This window comes from Carassius auratus, chromosome 50, assembly GCF_003368295.1.
Source record: "Carassius auratus strain Wakin chromosome 50, ASM336829v1, whole genome shotgun sequence".
Lineage (NCBI taxonomy): Eukaryota > Metazoa > Chordata > Actinopteri > Cypriniformes > Cyprinidae > Carassius > Carassius auratus.
The window spans coordinates 19796255-19816705 of record NC_039292.1 but is presented as its reverse complement, the minus strand read 5'-3'; the positions used below and the strand labels follow the sequence as shown (position 1 = coordinate 19816705).

Sequence of the window (20451 nt, the reverse complement as noted above, 5' to 3'; positions counted from 1 at the left end):
TTTTAATCGTTTAATCACAACCACAGCATCTTGTCTCCACTGGCAACATGCAAGATTTGTGTTGATTGCAAGTGAAGTCACAGGTTTTTTTTTTTTTTTTTTTGTGTGTGTGTTTTTTTTTTGTACTTATTGAAGATTCTTCTTTTTGGAATTAGCAGAATGATTGTGAGTTAATATTGTTGATTGTACTGTCACTGGAATAGGATAACACTAATATGTGGCAACTGTCTTATCGATTATAGTAGATACCTACGGTTTAAATGTAAAAAAAAGGGGGTAGGCGTCAATAAGCTTAAGCTTCTGCCTACTCCTTTTGAGCATCAGATCCACGGTTTTATTTATTTGTTTTAATGTACTTGATCATCTGCGCATGTATCCTTTTTGGTTTCGCCTGTTGTGTTGAGGATTGTTAGTTGTTACTATGTTGATTTTGTGGAATTCTGATGCCCAAATAAAAACAGATGATGATGATGATGATGATGACAGGTAGCGGAGAGTGCAAGTAGCGATTGCAATTGACATTGTAATTTAGTTTATTTTTTCTTGTCTTCGCCACATGGCAACTGTTATAAAATGTTGGGAAATTCAAACAAAAAGTTATCAATAAATAGAACAAAATAAAAAATAAAGACTGCAAGTGTCGTCGCTAGCAGAAGCAGTGTCTGAGAGTGCAAGTGCAAGTCTGCAGCCAGACCCTTCTCCAACGGTTCCCAAAAACAGTTGATGTTCCAAATGTTTGCTGCTAGAAAATAAACTAAACAGCCTGAGAAGACAGGGCTCATTTCCCAAAGAGTGTTTGTTTCTTTAGTTAGATTGCCATTTGTTTTATTTAAGACGGTAATTTAAGTTGTATTGTGTGAAGTTAAGTTATAGTTTTATTAAAAAGTTCATTAAGTTTAAACTCCTGGTCTCCTGTTTGTGCTATGGTAAGGTGTTATCTTTCGATTTCAATCTTTGTTTCCATATAGTACAAGGTGCCATATTTAATATTTTTTGATGTCTCTTATATTTGAATTTCTCAACATTCTCCTCACCACTGATAAAGAATGGGTTTGGACTCAATTATGTCAGTGTTCCATTTTCATTCATTTTGGACACCTCATACATTGAGTGACAGAACACTTCTCTTTTATCATATATTTACATATTTGGTATTGCTGAATTCAGCACAACCCCTTTCCAACAAGCCATCATATGTGTTTCTATGATAATGCCAGGCAAAGCAAGCACAAAGTAAATGAAAACATTCTGCATAGATATTAAATTTGTGCATGTCCGCTTATTTTAGATATGTGTTTACATGTGTCTATTTATTCCATACATCAAGATATTCACATCCAGTCTTTTCTAGTAGTTAAATCAACTTCCTGACTACAAACATGTCAAGTTTCAAAGCTCTCAGAGCTTGTGTGATTGATCTGCATTAGTTTATATGCCTTAACTCCCATACGGACAGGCTATATTTTAGTCCTTTATTGGTTTTGGGGTGTATAACAATATCTGTTAATTTAACAATCTTAGCAGTAAAATATTTTTAGCCAAGAATCCATTTCATATATGGGAGACCTTAGAGATGAGGAAAAACATTGTTGGGTTTAGTTCTACCTCCGGTAGGGGTATCTCGAAAATTCAGGGGCATTGTCACTAGCCTATTAGCCTTTATTTGTGAATGACTTAGCCAAAGTAGCTCTTCTGATTGGCTGAAATTCTCTAATCTCTAAACAGTCCCGCCCACTACCTCTACAGATGCACAAATCACTTTTGAACCAAATATCTTGGTGCAAAAGGGAGAGCGCGAAACTTGTCACTTGAAAGCGAAAAACAGTGTTTGAGATTCATCGCAGAAGATTCAAGCAGCTGTAGTTATGTACTTTGTGTTTGTGTTAGAAAAATATACTAGACATTTCTGAGAAAATATTCTACAAGTGTGCAACTCTCATTTGATGAATTGACGTATTGATTTGCAGATGTTCAACATTTCTCCATGACTTCACATTTCTTGATGCGGGTGTGTAAATGCGTTTTGCACCACATTCACTGCAGCAATTGTTTAAAAAATGTGAGCATACGAGTTTCTAAATGTGTGATTTGTAGAATAGGATTTGTGCACCTGCAATGAAGAATTTGAGAAGGTGTAACTGTTGTGTTGTGTTTGTGGGAGAGAAAAAAAGTCTACAGGTTTGCAACTCTTAAAACATTTCACTCTGTGGCTTCAAATTTACTGATACACATGTGTGGCTTTTCTCTACAACTACAAATCGCACTGCCACAGGTGCTCAGTTGTTTTGAATCAAAAATTACTTTATAGTAACCCACCCTTTTAAAATCCACTTTGTGGTCATTTATCGTCCCCCAGCTCAATTGGGAACTTCTTGGAGGAGTTGGATGTCAGGGTTTATACAGAGATTCTTAAATTGAATTTACTACCTTTTTACCACCTATTTTACTACCATCACAATATTTTTACTACCAACACGGCTTCAAACTTCAACTGTAGCAGTGTTAAGTGTTAATTAAAGTGACAAGTGAAGACATGAAATATCTTTCCAAAATGAATTAATAACATATTTAATCACAATTTAATGTGGAAATAATAACTTAATTTGAACACTGGGAGGGAGAGATAGAGAACAGAGAGAGCGAGACAGAGAAAGTCAGGAGCGGTTCTGTAGGTGTATGTGAGTGTGCAGGTGTGTTAGGGCAAGTGAGGGAGCTACAGTCAAGTGAGAGGGAACTCTACCATAGGACTTGGATTAATCAAGATCACAACAGGCCTTGCTCCATAGGATTTACTCAATATGTCAAAGAGTAACAATTACATAAAAATTAGAAGCCAGACTGGACCTTTAGAATGAACAGCTACACAATGTGTAATAATAAAGTGCAATTGTACACTATAATAAAAGTATTTCATTAATAAACAAATAACTTCAACACTGGACACAAGCCAAGCACTGTCCAACACACACACACAGAGAGAGAGAGAGAGAGAGAGAAAAAGAGAGAAAACATCAAACAGAAAACATAAAGCCTCTCTTTGAAATGAATTTTGTTTTGTATTAATTTTATCTTAATTTTAATCCATGTTTCATTATTTTGTATAATCACAACACGTTCAGACATGAACCGAAACTCAGCGTATAGGTAGCCTAGGCTACTCGCATCACAGACCTAAACAAATTAGAAATATCCTATATCTATTATCTACAGAAAGCTTGAAATTTCTACTTTTAAACAGAACCATTCAAAACTAAATAAAAGTAAGCTAGGCATTTTTCTAAGAGTATAGCCAGGATGTTTAGTTTTGCTGATAGCTTAAACTTTAGCTGAAGGTTCCTGCTCTGGATCAAAAGCTGAACTGTCCTCCCTTTCTTGATCAACAGCAGGAGCACGAACTGCACTAGTGCTACTGTTGCTTACTTCATCACCTTCAACATAAATAAGCATTGTACACTAGGCTAGAAATAGAAAATCAGTTTCTGGTCAATTTTGGCACTAAAAAAAATCTTCATATGTAAAACAGTGTGCTAGTTTGTCATTAAGATGCTCATTTAAAACATCTATCATTATAAACATTTGTAATATATATTTATTATTGTTTCACGTTTAAGAGTCACGGTTTCGGTATAGTTGTATATGCTATGTTTATTGAAAAACTATACTTTCAAAAAATATATATTATCATATTATTAAGAATAATCTAAATACAAGCAACAGCACAAATAAATACAATAGAGTAAAGATACAAATAAAATAAACTGACTTTCAGGTTTTTTTAGGTAGATCTTGCATTAGTTTTTAGGTACAGAAATTAAAGTAATCAAATGTAAAACAGCATTGCATTTTGGACTATAAATTAAAGATTATTCTTTATTTAAGTAAAAAAGCTTTTTAATCAAGAGCAGTGAGTGATTTCTCGGTTGTTGCTGTTCGATTAATATAAAGACTGTCACTTTAAGAGAATGAACTGATCCAGTGTTCGTATTAGTATTGAACAAGAGTGAATGATTTGTCGAGGTTTTTTTCATCGCTGTTGTTGTAATGTCTGGGAATCCAGAATGCGCATGCATCAACAGAAACATTTATTATCTGAACCCTGTTTGTTTTACGTGTCATTTATTTAAACCATATTACAGATGCTTTGTCAGATTTAAGTTGAACAGCGATCCCAGCGCGTGTCGAACTGTGTGTTCTAAACTGAACAGTTCGGTTTTTTCAGTGAACCATAGTAAATATAAATCTAATTCTGACTGACCTGCTCCCTTACTGGCGAACATGGCTGGGATTTTGCAGCAACTTGCTGCGTCTGTGGCCAGGGCTTTTCTCCTTTCCCTCTCTGCTTCTCCTTTGCGCTCCATTTTTTGCGCGATTTTCTAAGATAAAGCCTGCCTCTGGATATAGCCAATTAGGCAGTGCTTCACTGATGTTTGGTCATGTGGTGGGTTCATATCACTCCGCGATCGCCAGATTCGTAGATTCATAAGACGGTCAATTAATTCGCAGTTGCATAACAGCCTATTGCCCGTCAGCCTGATCGACTGCACAGCGGCAGCCAGCAGGCCAGAATGACCGTCAGGCCGCCGGGAAATGTCTCGGTGCTCCCGATGGCCAGTCCGTAAGAAATGCATTTTTCTCCGGCGAGTTCACTACTGCGAAGATCGCGAGTCAGTGTCAACCTCATCTTTGCAGCTGACACAGAAACACTTGTTTATTAATAAACAATTAAAATGTCATACTATTTTTTTTACAGTGTTTAGGTGCCATTTATATAAACGCACCACCACTGCATGAGAGAGAGAGACACACACACATGCAAGGTCTCTCCCGCTCTGCTGTGCGCTCGCTACACGGTTTGCGTTCACGCTTTTGCTCACTCGCTCTAGATTCGCAGGAGATTTGAACAGACGCCGAAACTGGCGCTTCACTGTCGCCAAACGGAAAATCTAACCGCACTCAACTTAATTTCGGACCCTGGATATAGACCCAGTTAGATGGGGCTTCGAAAATTTACTACCTCATCAGATGACGTTTACTACTTTTTACTACTTTTTACTGGCCTTAATTTGGCATAATTTAATTTACTACCTTTTACTACCTTTTACAACCCCGCGGAAACCCTGGATGTGCTGCTATCAAACTTCCCTGAAGATGGTACTCCTCTGGTACTGCGTGGTGACTTCAACATCCACCTAGATACACCCCAGGCTGCTGACTTCAAAACTCTGCTCACCTCATTTGATCTCAAGCTATTGTCTACTACAGCAACTCACAAATCAGGCAACCAACTGGACCTCATCTACACGCGCTGTTGCTCTGTGGATAACTCTTCAGTTGCTGCACTACACACCTCTGATCACTTCCTCATTACTGCTAACCTAGCACTTACTCCTGAAGTCACCAACGCAGGTCACCTTTCGTCGGAACTTATGCTCACTCTCTCCATCTCTCCTATCTGCTGTGGTTTCATCCTCTCTTCCACCATTCTCTCAGTTTTCTGCTCTGGACACAAACAGTGCTAAGGACACTCTTTGCTCCACTTTAACATCTTGCTTGGATAATTTTTGCCCACTGTTGTCTAGACCAGCACGCACTGCCCCATCTGCCCCCTGGCTGTCCGAGGTTCTCCGTGAACATCGCTCTAAACTCAGGGCTGCAGAGAGGAGATGGCAGAAATCAAAAAACAGCTGCTGTGATGCTCAGACACTCTTCAAGACTTTCTCTTCTCTTCTTAATCCGCCGCCTCCACCTCCTCCATCGACTCTTACAGCGGACGACTTTGCAGTTTTCTTTACAAATAAGACGAGATCCATCAGTGACCAATTCTCCACACTGCAGACTGAGGACAACTTCACAATGACCGACGCACACTCTTTATCCTCCTCCTCTCCACTCTCAGAGATGGACGTCTCCAAACTTCTCCTGTCCAGCCATCCTACTACTTGTCCACTTGATCCGATCCCCACTCACCTCCTTCAAGCGATCTCTTCATCTCAGTTATACCTTCGCTTATTCAGATTATCAACTCCTCTCTTCACTCTGGAACATTTCCCTCAGCATTCAAGCAGGCTCGGGTAAGCCCACTGCTTAAGAAACCATCTCTAAATCCAGTGCTTCTTGAAAACTACAGACCGGTATCCCTTCTTCTATTCATTGCAAAGACACTTGAGCGAGCTGTGTTCAACCAGCTTTCTATGTTCCTTGTACAGAACAACCTCCTGGACAGCAACCAATCTGGCTTCAAAAGTGGCCACTCAACTGAGACTGCTCTGCTCTCGGTTACTGAAGCCCTGCGACTAGCAAGAGCAGCTTCAAAATCCTCGGTACTCATCTTACTGGACCTGTGTGCTGCTTTTGACACTGTTAATCACCAGATTCTCCTGCCCACCCTCAGAAAGAGGGGCATCTCTGGAACTGCACTCCTGTGTAGTGTTGTCACGATACCAAAATTATTGTTTATTATATTGGGACAGGAGGTAGGAAGGCTATATACATATATATATATATATATATATATATATATATATATATATATATATATTATATATAATATATATATATATATATATATATATATATATATATATATATACACGCTTGTGTGCTAGTTAAGATGATTAGCTAAACAAGATGCACCTGTGCCAAATTGGATGATTATCTGATCGTTAAAGATCCTCCCGAACTTTGTTAATAAAACCACATACAGTGACACTACTCACTCTCTCACACACTGAAACTATTCACACTCTCACACACTGATACTATTCACACTCACACACTGACACTACTCACACTGACACTACTCACACACTCACTCTCTCACACACTGACACTATTCACTTTCACACACTGACACTACTCACACTGACACTACTAACTCTCACACACACTGACACTACTCACTCTCACACGCTGACACTACTCCATCTCACACACACTGACACTACTCAATCTCACACACACTGACACTACTCACACACTCCCACACTGACACTTCTTACAAACTCACACTCAAATGCTCTCACACACACTGACACTACTCACACACTGACACAAGAGAGGACTATAAAAGCTGCGCCCGAAAATGACACGGAGAGAGGATCTCCAGATGACAAGCCAACTAATGTTGTGTCTCTTATCCTTCCAGAAAGCTGCTGACCGACCAGCCCGCCACCGTAGCACTGGACACCGAATCCCCTTGCACTCAGCCGGCCGGCGAACAGGATCACGCAGCACCGAGGACGAGCACCTGACACCTCTGGCACCTTCACGGTTATCTCTATTTGTCAATAAATACACCCTCCGGGGCTTCAATTTTCGCGGCAACCTGTCGTGTGATCCTTCAGCCCACTACACTGGTGGAGAATGCGGACAGTTTGCTGAAGAATCACCGACACACACGACTCTACTGACTCACCAATTTTTTTTTTTCTCTCTCTCCCCCTCTGGTTTTTCGTCAGGCAGTGACTCCCTCCCCAGCTATGGAAGAGCTTCTAAAACACTTGACGGAAATAAGCATTCGACAGCAGCAGATTGTCAAGCATATGGCCTCTCGGCAAGGAAAAACGGAGCGTGAAGTTGCCTCTCTCCACTGCCGGACCCCCACACTCAAGCCACCCAGCTCTTGCCAAAAATGACTGTCCACGACGACGTGGAACATTATTTGGGCATGTTCGAGTCCATCGCCACTCGAGAGGATTGGCCCTGCGAAGAGTGGGTGCGGATACTGGCACTGTTGCTATCCGGGGAACCCCAGCAGGCCTACTTTTCCATGCCAGCGCGCCAAAAGGGATCATATGACGAACTACGGAAGGAAATCCTGGCGCGCGTAGGTTTGTCTACCATCGCCGCGTCCCAATTATTCCGAACATGGGAGTAAAACAGTCGGTTGCCAGCCCACGCCCAAGCCGCCAAACTCAACCGCAGGGATCAAAAGGATCGTCATGCGTCATGCCCCTCGTCCGGGAACACCTGGCGGCAGCCCAAGAAGCCCAACGTCGTCGATACGACCGGGCACCCCAACCACGGGAATTCCAGCCAGGTGATTATGTCCTAGTCCTCGTCCCAACAGCAGCATGTAAATTTCTTGCCAAATGGCAAGGCCCGTACATCATCATGGAGAAAGTGGGGCCCGTGACTTAAAAGGTACGCCAGCCGGTACGCATCAATCTCCTGAAGTGCTGGGAGGGGACGAGGACTCAGGTTGCAGCCATAGCCGCCTCCTCACCCCGTGTTTGTTGACGTCAGCCGCCAAACCGAAGACCGCCTTCTCCACCCCCAGTGGCCACTGGCAGTACCGGGTTCTCCCCTTCGGGCTGCACGGAGCTCCGGCTACCTTCCAACAGATGATGGACATCGTGCTGAGACCCCATCAAGCTTATGCAGCAACCTACATCGATGATGTCGTCATCCACTCTGAGACCTGGGAGGACCATCTGGAGCGGCTCAGGAGGGTGCTTCTCGAACTGCGGGGGGCGGGGCTCAACCCCAAGAAATGCCACCTCGCCCTACCTGAAGCAAAATACCTCAGTTTCCAGTTGGGCCAGGGCCTGATCAGTTCGCAAAAGGGAAAAGTGGCCGCCATTCCTTCGGCCCCGAGGCCCTCCTCCAAGAAACAGCTACGGGCCTTTTTGGGGTTGGCTGGTTACAACAGATGTTTTATACCTAACTTCTCCTCCCTAGCGACAGCCCTGACAGACTTCACTAAGAAGGGACAGCTGGAGAAGGTGAGGTGGGGAACCCAGGAAGAAGCGTTCAGAAGGATAAAAGTGGCGCTCACATCTGAGCCAGTGTTGCGCGCTCCCAACTTTAACTGTCCCTTCTTATTGCAGACGGACGCATCCGACACCGGGTTGGGAGCTGTACTATCCCAAGTACAAGACAGTGAGGAGCACCCGGTGGTCTACATCAGCCGAAAGCTGTCCACAACAGAACAATGGTACGCGGCAGTAGAGAAGGAGGTGCTGGCCGTCAAGTGGGCAGTCCTGGAGCTGAAATACTATCTACTAGGACGGAAATTCACCCTCGTCACCGATCACGCCCCGTTATAATGGATGGCCCGGGCTAAGGACAGCAATGCCCAGGTGACACGGTGGTTCCTGGCGCTCGAGGACTTCCATGTGCGACATCGAGCTGTAACCGCCAACGCCAATGCGGATGGACTCTCCCGCCTGTGGACAGCTTTCGCAGGTCTGTCAGGTATTCTTCCTCCCCCAGCCCCCACCTCCCCCCTCGCCCGAGGAACCAGGATGACGCTTAGGGGGGGGGGGGGGATGAGCCGTGTCCGGGCACCTATCAGCGTCGCCCTGGCAACAAAGGAGATTCACCTGCACGCAATCATCGCGGGCTGATCAGTCCCAGCTGAAGCGGATGAGGAGAGGACTATAAAAGCTGGGCCCGAAGATGACACAGCGAGAGAGGATCTCCAGACAACAAGCCAACTAATGTTGTGTCTCTTATCCTTCCAGAAAGCGGATGACCAACCACCCCGCCATTTTCACTGCAACCTGTCGTGTGATCCTTCAGCCCGCTACACTACTCACTCTCTCACACACGGACACTATTCACACACTGACACTCACACACTCACACACACTGACACAACTCACACTCTCACACACTGACACTACTCACTCTCACACACACTGACACTACTCACACTAACACTGCTCACACAGTGACACTACTCACTCTCTCACACACTGCCACTATTCACACTGACACTACTCACTCTCACACACACTGACACTACTCACACACTGACACTACTCACACTGACACTACTCACTCTCACACACTGACACTCTCACACTCAAACACTCTCACACACACTGACACTACTCACTCTCACACTCAAACACTCACACACTGACACCACTCACACTGACACTACTCACACACTCACACTCAAACACTCTCAAACACACTGACACTACTCACACAATCACACTCAAACACTCTCACACACACTGACACTACTCACACTGACACTGCTCACACACTGACACTACTCACTCTCACACACACTGACACTACTCACACTGACACTACTCATACACTGACACTACTCACTCTCACACACACTGACACTACTCACACTGACACTGCTCACACACTGACACTACTCACTCTCACACACACTGACACTACTCAACTCAAACAATCTCACACACACTGACACCACTCACACTGACACTATTTACACTGACACTGCTCACACACTGACACTACTCACTCTCACACACACTGACACTACTCACACTGACACTGCTCACACACTGACACTACTCACACTGACACTGCTCACACACTGATACTACTCACACTGACACTACTCTCACACACACTGACACTACTCACTCTCATACACACTGACACTCAAACACTCTCACACACACCGACACTACTCACATTGACACTCCTCACACACTGACACTACTCACTCTCACACACAATGACACTACTCACACTGACACTACTCACTCTCACACACACTGACACTATTCACACTGACACTCTCACACACTGACACTACTCACTCTCACACACACTGACACTACTCACACTCAAACACTCTCACACACACTGACACCACTCACACTGACACTACTCACACACTCACACTCAAACACTCTCAAACACACTGACACTACTCACACACTGACACTAATCACACTGACACTGCTCACACACTGACACTACTCACTCTCACACACACTGACACTACTCACACTGACACTGCTCACACACTGACACTACTCACTCTCACACACACTGACACTACTCACACTGACACTGCTCACACACTGACACTACTCACACTGACACTGCTCACACACTGACACTACTCACTCTCAAACACACTGACACTACTCACACTGACACTGCTCACACACTGACACTACTCACTCTCACACACACTGACACTACTCACACTGACACTACTCACACTGACACTGCTCACACACTGACACTACTCACTCTCAAACACACTGACACTACTCACACTGACACTATTCACACACTGACACTACTCACTCTCACACACACTGACACTACTCACACTGACACTACTCACACTGACACTGCTCACACACTGACACTACTCACTCTCACACACACTGACACTACTCACACTGACACTGCTCACACACTGACACTACTCACACTGACACTGCTCACACACTGACACTACTCACTCTCAAACACACTGACACTACTCACACTGACACTGCTCACACACTGACACTGCTCACACACTGACACTACTCACTCTCACACACACCGACACTACTCACACTGACACTATTCACACACTGACACTACTCACTCTCACACACACTGACACTACTCACACTGACACTGCTCACACACTGACACTACTCACACTGACACTGCTCACACACTATCACTACTCACTCTCACACACACTGACACTACTCACACTGACACTGCTCACACACTGACACTACTCACACTGACACTGCTCACACACTGACACTACTCACTCTCACACACACTGACACTACTCACACTGACACTGCTCACACACTGACACTGCTCACACACTGACACTACTCACTCTCACACACACTGACACTACTCACACTGACACTGCTCACACACTGACACTACTCACACTGACACTGCTCACACACTGACACTACTCACTCTCACACACACTGACACTACTCACACTGACACTGCTCACACACTGACACTACTCACACTGACACTGCTCACACACTGACACTACTCACTCTCACACACACTGACACTACTCACACTGACACTGCTCACACACTGACACTACTCACACTGACACTGCTCACACACTGACACTACTCACTCTCAAACACACTGACACTACTCACACTGACGCTGCTCACACACTGACACTACTCACACTGACACTACTCTCACACACACTGACACTCTCACACTCAAACACTCTCACACACACTGACACTACTCACACTGACACTGCTCACACACTGACACTACTCACTCTCAAACACACTGACACTACTCACACTGACGCTGCTCACACACTGACACTACTCACACTGACACTACTCTCACACACACTGACACTCTCACACTCAAACACTCTCACACACACTGACACCACTCACATTGACACTACTCACACACTCACACTCAAACACTCTCACACTGCCACTGCCACTGCTCACACACTGACACTAATCACACTGATACTGCTCACACAGTGACAGTACTCACTCTACTCACACACACACATATACACACTCACACTCGCTCTCTCTCTCTCTCTCTCTCTCTCTCACACACACACACACACACACACAGCCAGTGCCACTTCTAGGCATAGGTGAGCTAGCTAAAGGGGTGCCAATAAGTGCTCATACTGGCACTACATTGCTACATTTTAACTGGGTTATGATAAAGAGTGACATGGTCACCCTGAAATATGACTGCCGTCCCCACTGGATCCCTCAACATAACTGGTCTAGAGTACTGTCAAACTGAAGATGCCTGTACGCCACTGGATCAATGCGCTGTCAATTGTTGCCTGATTGTTGCATGCAAAGTTTGCTTTAGGAGCGATCATCAATGCCATTAGATCAATAGGCTCTGTCAGTGCTTTGGCAGGACAAGGTTTGCTAGGTTAAAGCTAAGTTCAAATGCCAATTTAAAATATTGGTACAGTAAATAAAGGGCAAACATCAGTATTTTGTTTAGGCAGTATTTGTGTCAGTTGATAAATCAAAAGGTGTCCGTTTTTGCGCCAATGCATTGTTAAAAGATCTGTATGTAATGTAATATTCCCATATAAACTTAAACAGCCAATTAAAAAATATTGGTATAGTAAAATTTGCTAATTTACGAGATCAATACATCCTTTATTTAACCGTTTTGTCAAGTTTATTGCATTTTTACAGAGGTGTCAAAATGCTGAATCAATTAAATCACTTCTAACAGCACTTAATGGGAACAACAAATGGAATCTCAACAAATTAGGGTTGTTATGACAACCATTTTGCAAGTCACAAGAAACAGGTGTCTTTAAATAATACATACAATATCTGTGGGGGCGCCAATAGGGATTTCGACTGGGCTTCACATTGGCTAGCACCTGGTGATGGTATCTGTGCAGATGCTGAAGAGCTTCATTAACGCGTGTCTCTGGCTGATAGATTGTCAACACGGTTACGTAACGGCGCTCACGCGTGAAAACGAGGAAGCGGCGCGAGCCTCACAGCCGTTGCCATTAGTAACTGACCTCAACGAGCTGAGCGCGCGCACGCACACACGCACACACACACACACACACACACACACACACACACACACTCCGCCCTCCTTACCTGCGATGGTGACCCGTCTTATCTTTCTTTCCTTTCGGCCTTCTCTTCCGCGCCTGAATGGCCAGCACTGGAGCGGAGAACCGGGAGACACGCATCAGTGACAGAATCATCATTGCTCAAACAAACACAAGCTCATTCTGCCTACATATCAAAGAAATGGGCGCTGATGGCTATGTAGTGTGCACTAGATAGGGACTGATGTCTCTCACCCTTTCTAGAACTCATGATGTTTCTCCTCGGATCTCTCTCCTCTTTCCTTCCTGCGCGTTACCGCTGCCTTGCCGACTCGCGCTTCATCTGCGTGGCCGCGCACGGGCAGTTGCGCTCATGATTATTAATGACGCATCATCGAGGCGTTTAACTTATTGGATGAAAGAAAGACGTTGTTAAGTGGGCGTTAACGAAAACAGAAAGAGTTGCTCAATGAATATTCATAAGATAACGCGCAGGGACGCTTCAGGAAGGTTACCAAGCAACGTAAAATAATCTATTAATCTAATCAATATTTACAACTATCTTTCGCCATCGTAGGATTGGTCAATTCCATCTAGCCATTAGCTTGACACAGCTGAGTGTAAATAAATACAAATACAACTGCAACAGAGTGTGTATTCATTTGTGAATGTATTAAATAAGTGTGTTTATTTTATAAAGAAAATGTAATCAGCAATGAGATATTTGGTGTCACTAGGCGGAGCATACATGAATATTCATGTATTTCCTGTTTTGCGTTAAAGCAACTCTGTAAATATTAGTTCATTGTCACTGGATCACAAAAAATTTTCAAAGAGGTGTGTTTCAGCTAGATTGACTATGCTTAGAGTATACTTGTTAATATGCAAAACAATTTATGGTAGCCTAAGTGTCATGGTTAGCGATTTGTCCTAATGTTTTAACTGAGATATATGCTCCAAGTAATGAGCCTACAACTAAGCATTTTTATAATATTCTTATTTTATCTTGAAAATCCATAAAATGTGTCGTTTAATAACTTTTCCTAAATGTATTTGTTGTACGATAATAAAGTTTGTTATGATGATTATTCTGTACCTTTCCTAATCGTCTGCTCAATTATTCCTTTTAATAACAAACTGAAAACTTTTTTTAGCTCAAAATGATATATTTAGTGGACAAAATGTGTTAAAGTATATAGTTAAAGATGGGGGGGGGGTTGCAAGTTTGTGAAAATTTTGTCTTTAAAGGGGTCATTTAATGTTGCTAAAAAGAACATTATTTTGTCTATTTGATGTAATTAAATGTGTTTATGCAGTTTAAGGTAAAAATAAAATAAAAATAAAATAAAACCATTATCTTCCACATACTGTACAATATTTTTTCCTCCTCTATGCCCCACCTTTCTGAAATGCATTGATTTTTACAAAGCTCATCAGTCTGAAAAGCGAGGTGTGCTCTGATTGGCAGGCTATCCGGTGTTGTGATTGGCTGAATGCCTCAAGCGTGTGACGGAAATGTTACGCACCTTAAAGGAGCATTGCGTAGGTTCTGAAATTTCTAACCGTTACTGACACCAGTGGCCGTTAGAGGAACTGCATCCAGTCTCATGCTCGTTCTCAGTGCACACGCTTGTACGTTGCCGCAGCAACCACTGACGGCTCATCAAGATTCATCAGCATGTTTGAGGTAAGAAAAGTTAACTATGTAACTATGTCTTACCTTTGCAGTAAAAAGAAAGCCAGCTCGGGATCTGTTTTATACCCAGCTCTGACCGGAGCTCCCGCCAAAAATCAAATGCCGCTCCGGTTGATGTTTGGAGGGAACAGTTCCCAAATGACAGACAGTATACCTGGTCCAATAAGGACTGCTCAAGACAATCCAGAATTGACTACTGGTTAGTTTCCAGATGTTTAACGAGGAACAGCATTTCAGTCAATATTAGTAATACTCCCTTGACCGATCATAAAGCGATTTACCTCTCAATAGCTCTGTCCTCGAATCAGTACTCTGGCCCAAAAGCCTCATTTTGGAAACTTAATAGTTCCCTCCTAGAACATTATCAGGACAAACAAAGAGTTAAAGAACTGATTGAAAACTTTTGGATTAAAGCAGACTCTCAGAAAGATTATGGGACAAATTGGGAGCTTCTAAAATATGAGTTGGGAAAGTTTCTCAGGAAGGATTTGGCCAAGAAGAGACAAGCAGTTGAAGACGAGGTTATTGAGAAGCTAGCATTTCTTTCCCAAAAAGAGTCTTTATCTAATGAGAAAAGATGTGAGTATACGAAATGAAAAAATAAATTAGATGACATTTATAAATCGAAAGCTAGGGGAGCATATATAAGATCAAGGAAACAATGGATAGAAGAGGGCGAACAAAACTTGGCTTACTTCTTAAGACTTGAAAAAAGTAAAAATGTACTGGCTACTGTAGATCAAATTAAAGTGGAGGGAAAAATTATTGAAGATCCAAAAGAGTTAGCCATCCACTGCTACTTCTATAACAATTTATACACATCTAATTACTGTGAGGAAACAACTAAATCATTTATGACCTCTATTAGCCATTGTAAAACTATATCCCCAGAAGACAGCAAGGATAGCATTGCCCAAGAGGAGGTGTTGAAGGCGATCAAAAATCAAAAAACAACAAGAGCCCAGGGTGTGATGGTATCTGCTGAATTATACAAAATGTTTGGTAAATTACTTACCCCCTTTCTAGTAAAAGATTTCAAAAAGACCTTAGAGAAAGAAGCTCTTCCAACAACTATGACACAGGGTGTCATCACATTGATTGCAAAACCAGAAAAGGACAGAAACTGTCTAGAGAATTGGCGTCTTATCGCTCTCTTGAATAACGATTACAAAATTAGTGCACTAGTTTTCGCTAATATTCTTAAAGAAGTATTAGACACTATTATAGATGAATAACAATCTGGGTTCATGAGGAAACGACATATTGCAAATAACATTAGATTAGTGCTAGATTTATTAGATTATAATTATCTTATCAATGACAACAGCTTCATTCTGTTCCTTGATTTTTATAAGGCGTTTGACTCGCTTGAACATGGTTTTATCCTGCAAGCACTAAAAAAATTGGATTTGGAGAAGGCTTTTGCAGAACTGTCAGGACCCTGTATACAAATGTTAGTAGTGCAATAAAATTGAAACTTGGTACTTCCCCTAGATTCAAAGTGTCAGGTGGAATAAAACAAGGGTGCCCAATCTCTCCATACTGTTTTTGATTGCCTCTCAACTCTTAGCTCTACATGTCTCTAACAGTGCCTTGGAAGGGATAACATTGGCTGAGAGAAGTATCATCCATAGTCAGCTGGCTGATGACACCACCATCTTCCTGAGAAATGCCTCTCAGATTCCCCTCGCGATAGAATTGATCAGAGGATTTTCACAAGCTTCAGGTCTCAAATTAAACTTAAAAAAATGTGAACTATTGGCAGTTAAAGATTGTGATGTTTCAAATATATATGACATTCCTGTGAAGGATCAGGTAACATACTTGGGAACAATAATTACTAAAGACCAAAATATAAGAAGTCCATTTTAGCCCCATCATAAAAAAAAAAAAAAAAAAAATTTATACTCTTGGCTATAAAGAGATCTATCCTTGAGAGGAAGAGTGTTACTGACAAAAGCAGAGGGAATTTGCTTATTTGGCGGCCTCTTTGGATGTTGATTGTGGGGTATCGAAAATAATTGATTATATGTTGCTTAATTTCGTGTGGAAAAACAAAACTCATTATGTTAAAAAGTCTGTAATAATGAACACAAATCAGTGTGGGGGCTTAAATTTTTTGGACTTTACAACTTTAAACCTTCAAAATCAACTGGCTCAGACGATTCATTAACAACCCAACATCACTTTGGAAGTGGAACTTTATTCCAAACTATATTTTCTCTAAAATTGGTGGCTTAAAATTTCTGTTATTATGCAATTATAATATTAGCAAAATCCCAATCAAACTGTCCAGTTTTCATAAACACATGCTTTTGGCTTGGTCTCTCTTGTTTAAACATAACTTCTCACCTCATCGATATTACATTTGGAACAATAAGGACATTCTCTACAAAAACAAATCTTTATTTTTTGAAAATTGGTACAGGAATAATATTATACTTGTTGACCAACTCTATGACACAAATGGCAGATTGTACAGTTATTCAGATTTTTTGCAGAAATTTTAAATTCCTGTTTCGGTTAAGGAGTATGCAATTGTCTTTGATGCAATTCCTTCTGGTATCAGAATGCTGCTGGGAGGCATTAATTTCCCATGGCCACTGACTCACAATATTGATTTATCTGATACTGCTGTGGGGAGTTTACGCTTTTCTGTGGTGCACCAGATGAAAAATAAAACTTTTAGGAATTTATACCAAAAAGAAATTGTTACTATACCTTATATAATCCCATATTGGAACAGGTTAATAGAGAATGTCCCTTGGAAAAATGTTTGGTCTTTACCATTCAAATATATGCTTACTAATAAAGTGAGAGAAGTTACGTTTAAATTAATTCACAGATTCTACCCAGCAAAGTGTGTGCTGAAGCAGTATAAACCAGATATTGAATCTAAATGCTCTTTCTGTAAAAGGTCAGATAAGGATATTTATCATTTATTTTGGAAATGTTCATACACAGAAAAATTCTGGTCAGATGTCCTTGAATTTATCCAAACCTTTTTCATTATGGATTTTTCATTTTGCTTTAAAGATGTTTTCTTTGGTGTGGTTGACCTTGAGACAGACAAGGAAGGAAAGTATTTCATTATTAATCTTTTATTTCTACTCGCTAAATACCACATCCATAAATGTAAGTTCAGGGGCTCTAAACCATTCTTTCTTGTGTTTGAGAGTGAAATCGATGAATACTTGGACTCCATAAGATATTCAAAGAACTGTAAAGCTCTGAAGACTGTGCAGATATACTCAAAAGTTGTGACACCACATGACTGAATGAAATTGTAACTCAAAACTGTTAATGATGCTATGAATTGGACTGCTTGTTAATTAGCCTTGCTGGACTTTGCAGACCCCATTGGATATGTTTAATTCATGTATGTACTTTATTTATTTGTGTATAATTTATTTATATGTATAATTTGTATGTATTGTTTGTAACTGCTAATGCTATCAATAATAATAAAATAAAAAAATTAATAAAAAAAACACTGGATAAACAAACCGAAAGCCGAACGAATCAATGCAAGTTCGAGCTGCGCAGACCGTTTATTTGCTCGAGCTAATCTCGACCACATGACACCGTTATACACAGCGCTGGGAGATACAGTGAAGAAAGCAGAACGTCTACGGTTACTCACGTAACCTTAGTTCCCTGAGAGGAGGGAATGAGACATTACGTATGGGGAAATCCATTTCCTCTAAATTATGAAGTCTGATTGAATAACTCTTTTGCTTGCAAATAGCCAATGGCGCCCTCGCCCTCACCTGATTGGCTGACAGCCATCAATATAGGTGACGGTGGGCGCCAAAAACCTCAGAATCTTCGACTGAACGAGAGTTATGAGGCTGGAAGGTTTTCCACACGGCAGGTTACGTAATGTCTCGTTCCCTCCTCTCAGGGAACTAAGGTTACATGAGTAACCAGAGACGTTCCCTTATCGAGTCGGTTAACCGGAGACGTTCCCTTATCGAGACGTTCTTTCGACATTACGTATGGGGAACAATAAAACCCCCGCCGTGTGGGAAATACTGTCTGGCCTAGCTCGCATCGAGCCACAGAAGAGCATAAGCACTAGTTCTTACAGCGCATTAGCTCTAGGTCGGGTACCGGACCTGGTTGAAACACCTCTTGGCAGAGAGCCAAATCAGCTCTTACACCATCGAAATCCAGTGCACCCAGATAAGCAACACTGGTGTGATACGGGGAAAATGCAGCAATATGTTGGTGCTTGGGAATACAGTACCGGCTTATAATGCGGGCATAATAAAGGGACCACATTAGATAGTGAATGAATACCTCAACCGCAGCTATTACTAAAATAACTGACGCTGTCTATATGACCTGGTCGAAACCATGACTAGTGCACGCGCCAGGCAAGGCGTGCCCATAGCCTAGTCCAATGACTGCTCAACTCCCTCCTCCTGCACTGACAGCACATGTGATGCGAACGAGGGAAAGTCCAAATTATAAAATCTCTCAAACGTGTTGCGAGACGACCAGCCCGCTGCGAAACAAATGTCCTGAATAGACATGCCTTTCGCCCAACCCCATGACGACGCCAAACTCCTTGTTTAAGTGGGCGTGCACCCCGATTGGGCAGGCGGTTCCCCGGAAAGCATAAGCTAGTCGCACAGCCTCCACTATCCAGTGTGATAGCCTCTGCTTCGACAGCGCGCTGCCCTTCTTGGCACCCGCGTAGCAGACGAATAGCTGCTCTGAAGTTCGAAACTGGCTAGTTCTGTTCACATATGCAAGCAGGGCACGCACGGGGCACAAAGTGCACTTCTGAGACACTGAATTACTGTCCTCCTTGGGGCAAAATGCTTGAATTGTAACTATCTGAGCTCTGAACGGCGTTGAGAGTATTTTAGGCGAATAGCCGCGTTTGGGTAAAAGTCTGACCATACAATCGTCCGGTCCAAACTGCATACACGCGCTGTTCACTGACAGGGCATGCAAGTCTCCCACTCGTTTCCCGCAAGCTAGCGCGAGCAGTAGCGCCGTCTTAAATGAGAGCACTTTAAGGTCGCTAAACTTGGCTGGTTCAAAAGGTGGGTCGGACAGCGCACTAAGCACTAACGACAGGTCCCAGACCGACATCTGACGAAGGCGGGGCGGATTAAGCCACCTAGCTACCCGAAGAAAGCTCATTATCAAGGGGTGCCTCCCCACTGAATGGCCGTCTAGCAAGTCACGAAAAACGGTGATAGCAGTTCACCAGTTCCGGGAACCACGGCTGGTTGGGCCATTTGGGTGCTACCAGGATCAACGCACATCTCTCACTGATCTTTTGCAGCACCAGCGGCATTATAACTCGATGGCGCCGCAGATGGCTGCTTCAGTGCTTGGCTCTCCAGTGTTTGTGCTGTTTTTGTTCGTTTTTCCTGTTTTTTGTTTAACAAACACGATCAGTTTCACCAGGGATGAACTGCTGAACATTCGGCAGAAC

General features: G+C 42.6%; 1 protein-coding gene across 5 annotated transcripts in view; it reads right to left on the bottom strand.

Annotated features, from left to right (window-relative positions):
* The window catches only part of srpk2 (SRSF protein kinase 2), a 113685-nt gene extending 100023 nt beyond the window's left edge, over window positions 1-13662 (bottom strand). For 4 of the 5 annotated variants that reach the window (XM_026239690.1, XM_026239689.1, XM_026239691.1 and 1 more), the window contains exons 1-2: window positions 13556-13661; window positions 13347-13413 (exon numbers count right to left, since the gene is read on the bottom strand). In XM_026239690.1, the coding sequence (XP_026095475.1) occupies window positions 13347-13413; window positions 13556-13571 (83 nt within the window). In that variant the 5' untranslated portion in view covers window positions 13572-13661. Of the gene's footprint in view, window positions 1-13346; window positions 13414-13555 lie in introns of all 5 variants that reach the window. The other variant, XM_026239687.1, reaches the window with a different exon arrangement.
* Between the last annotated feature and the right edge of the window lie 6789 nt (window positions 13663-20451).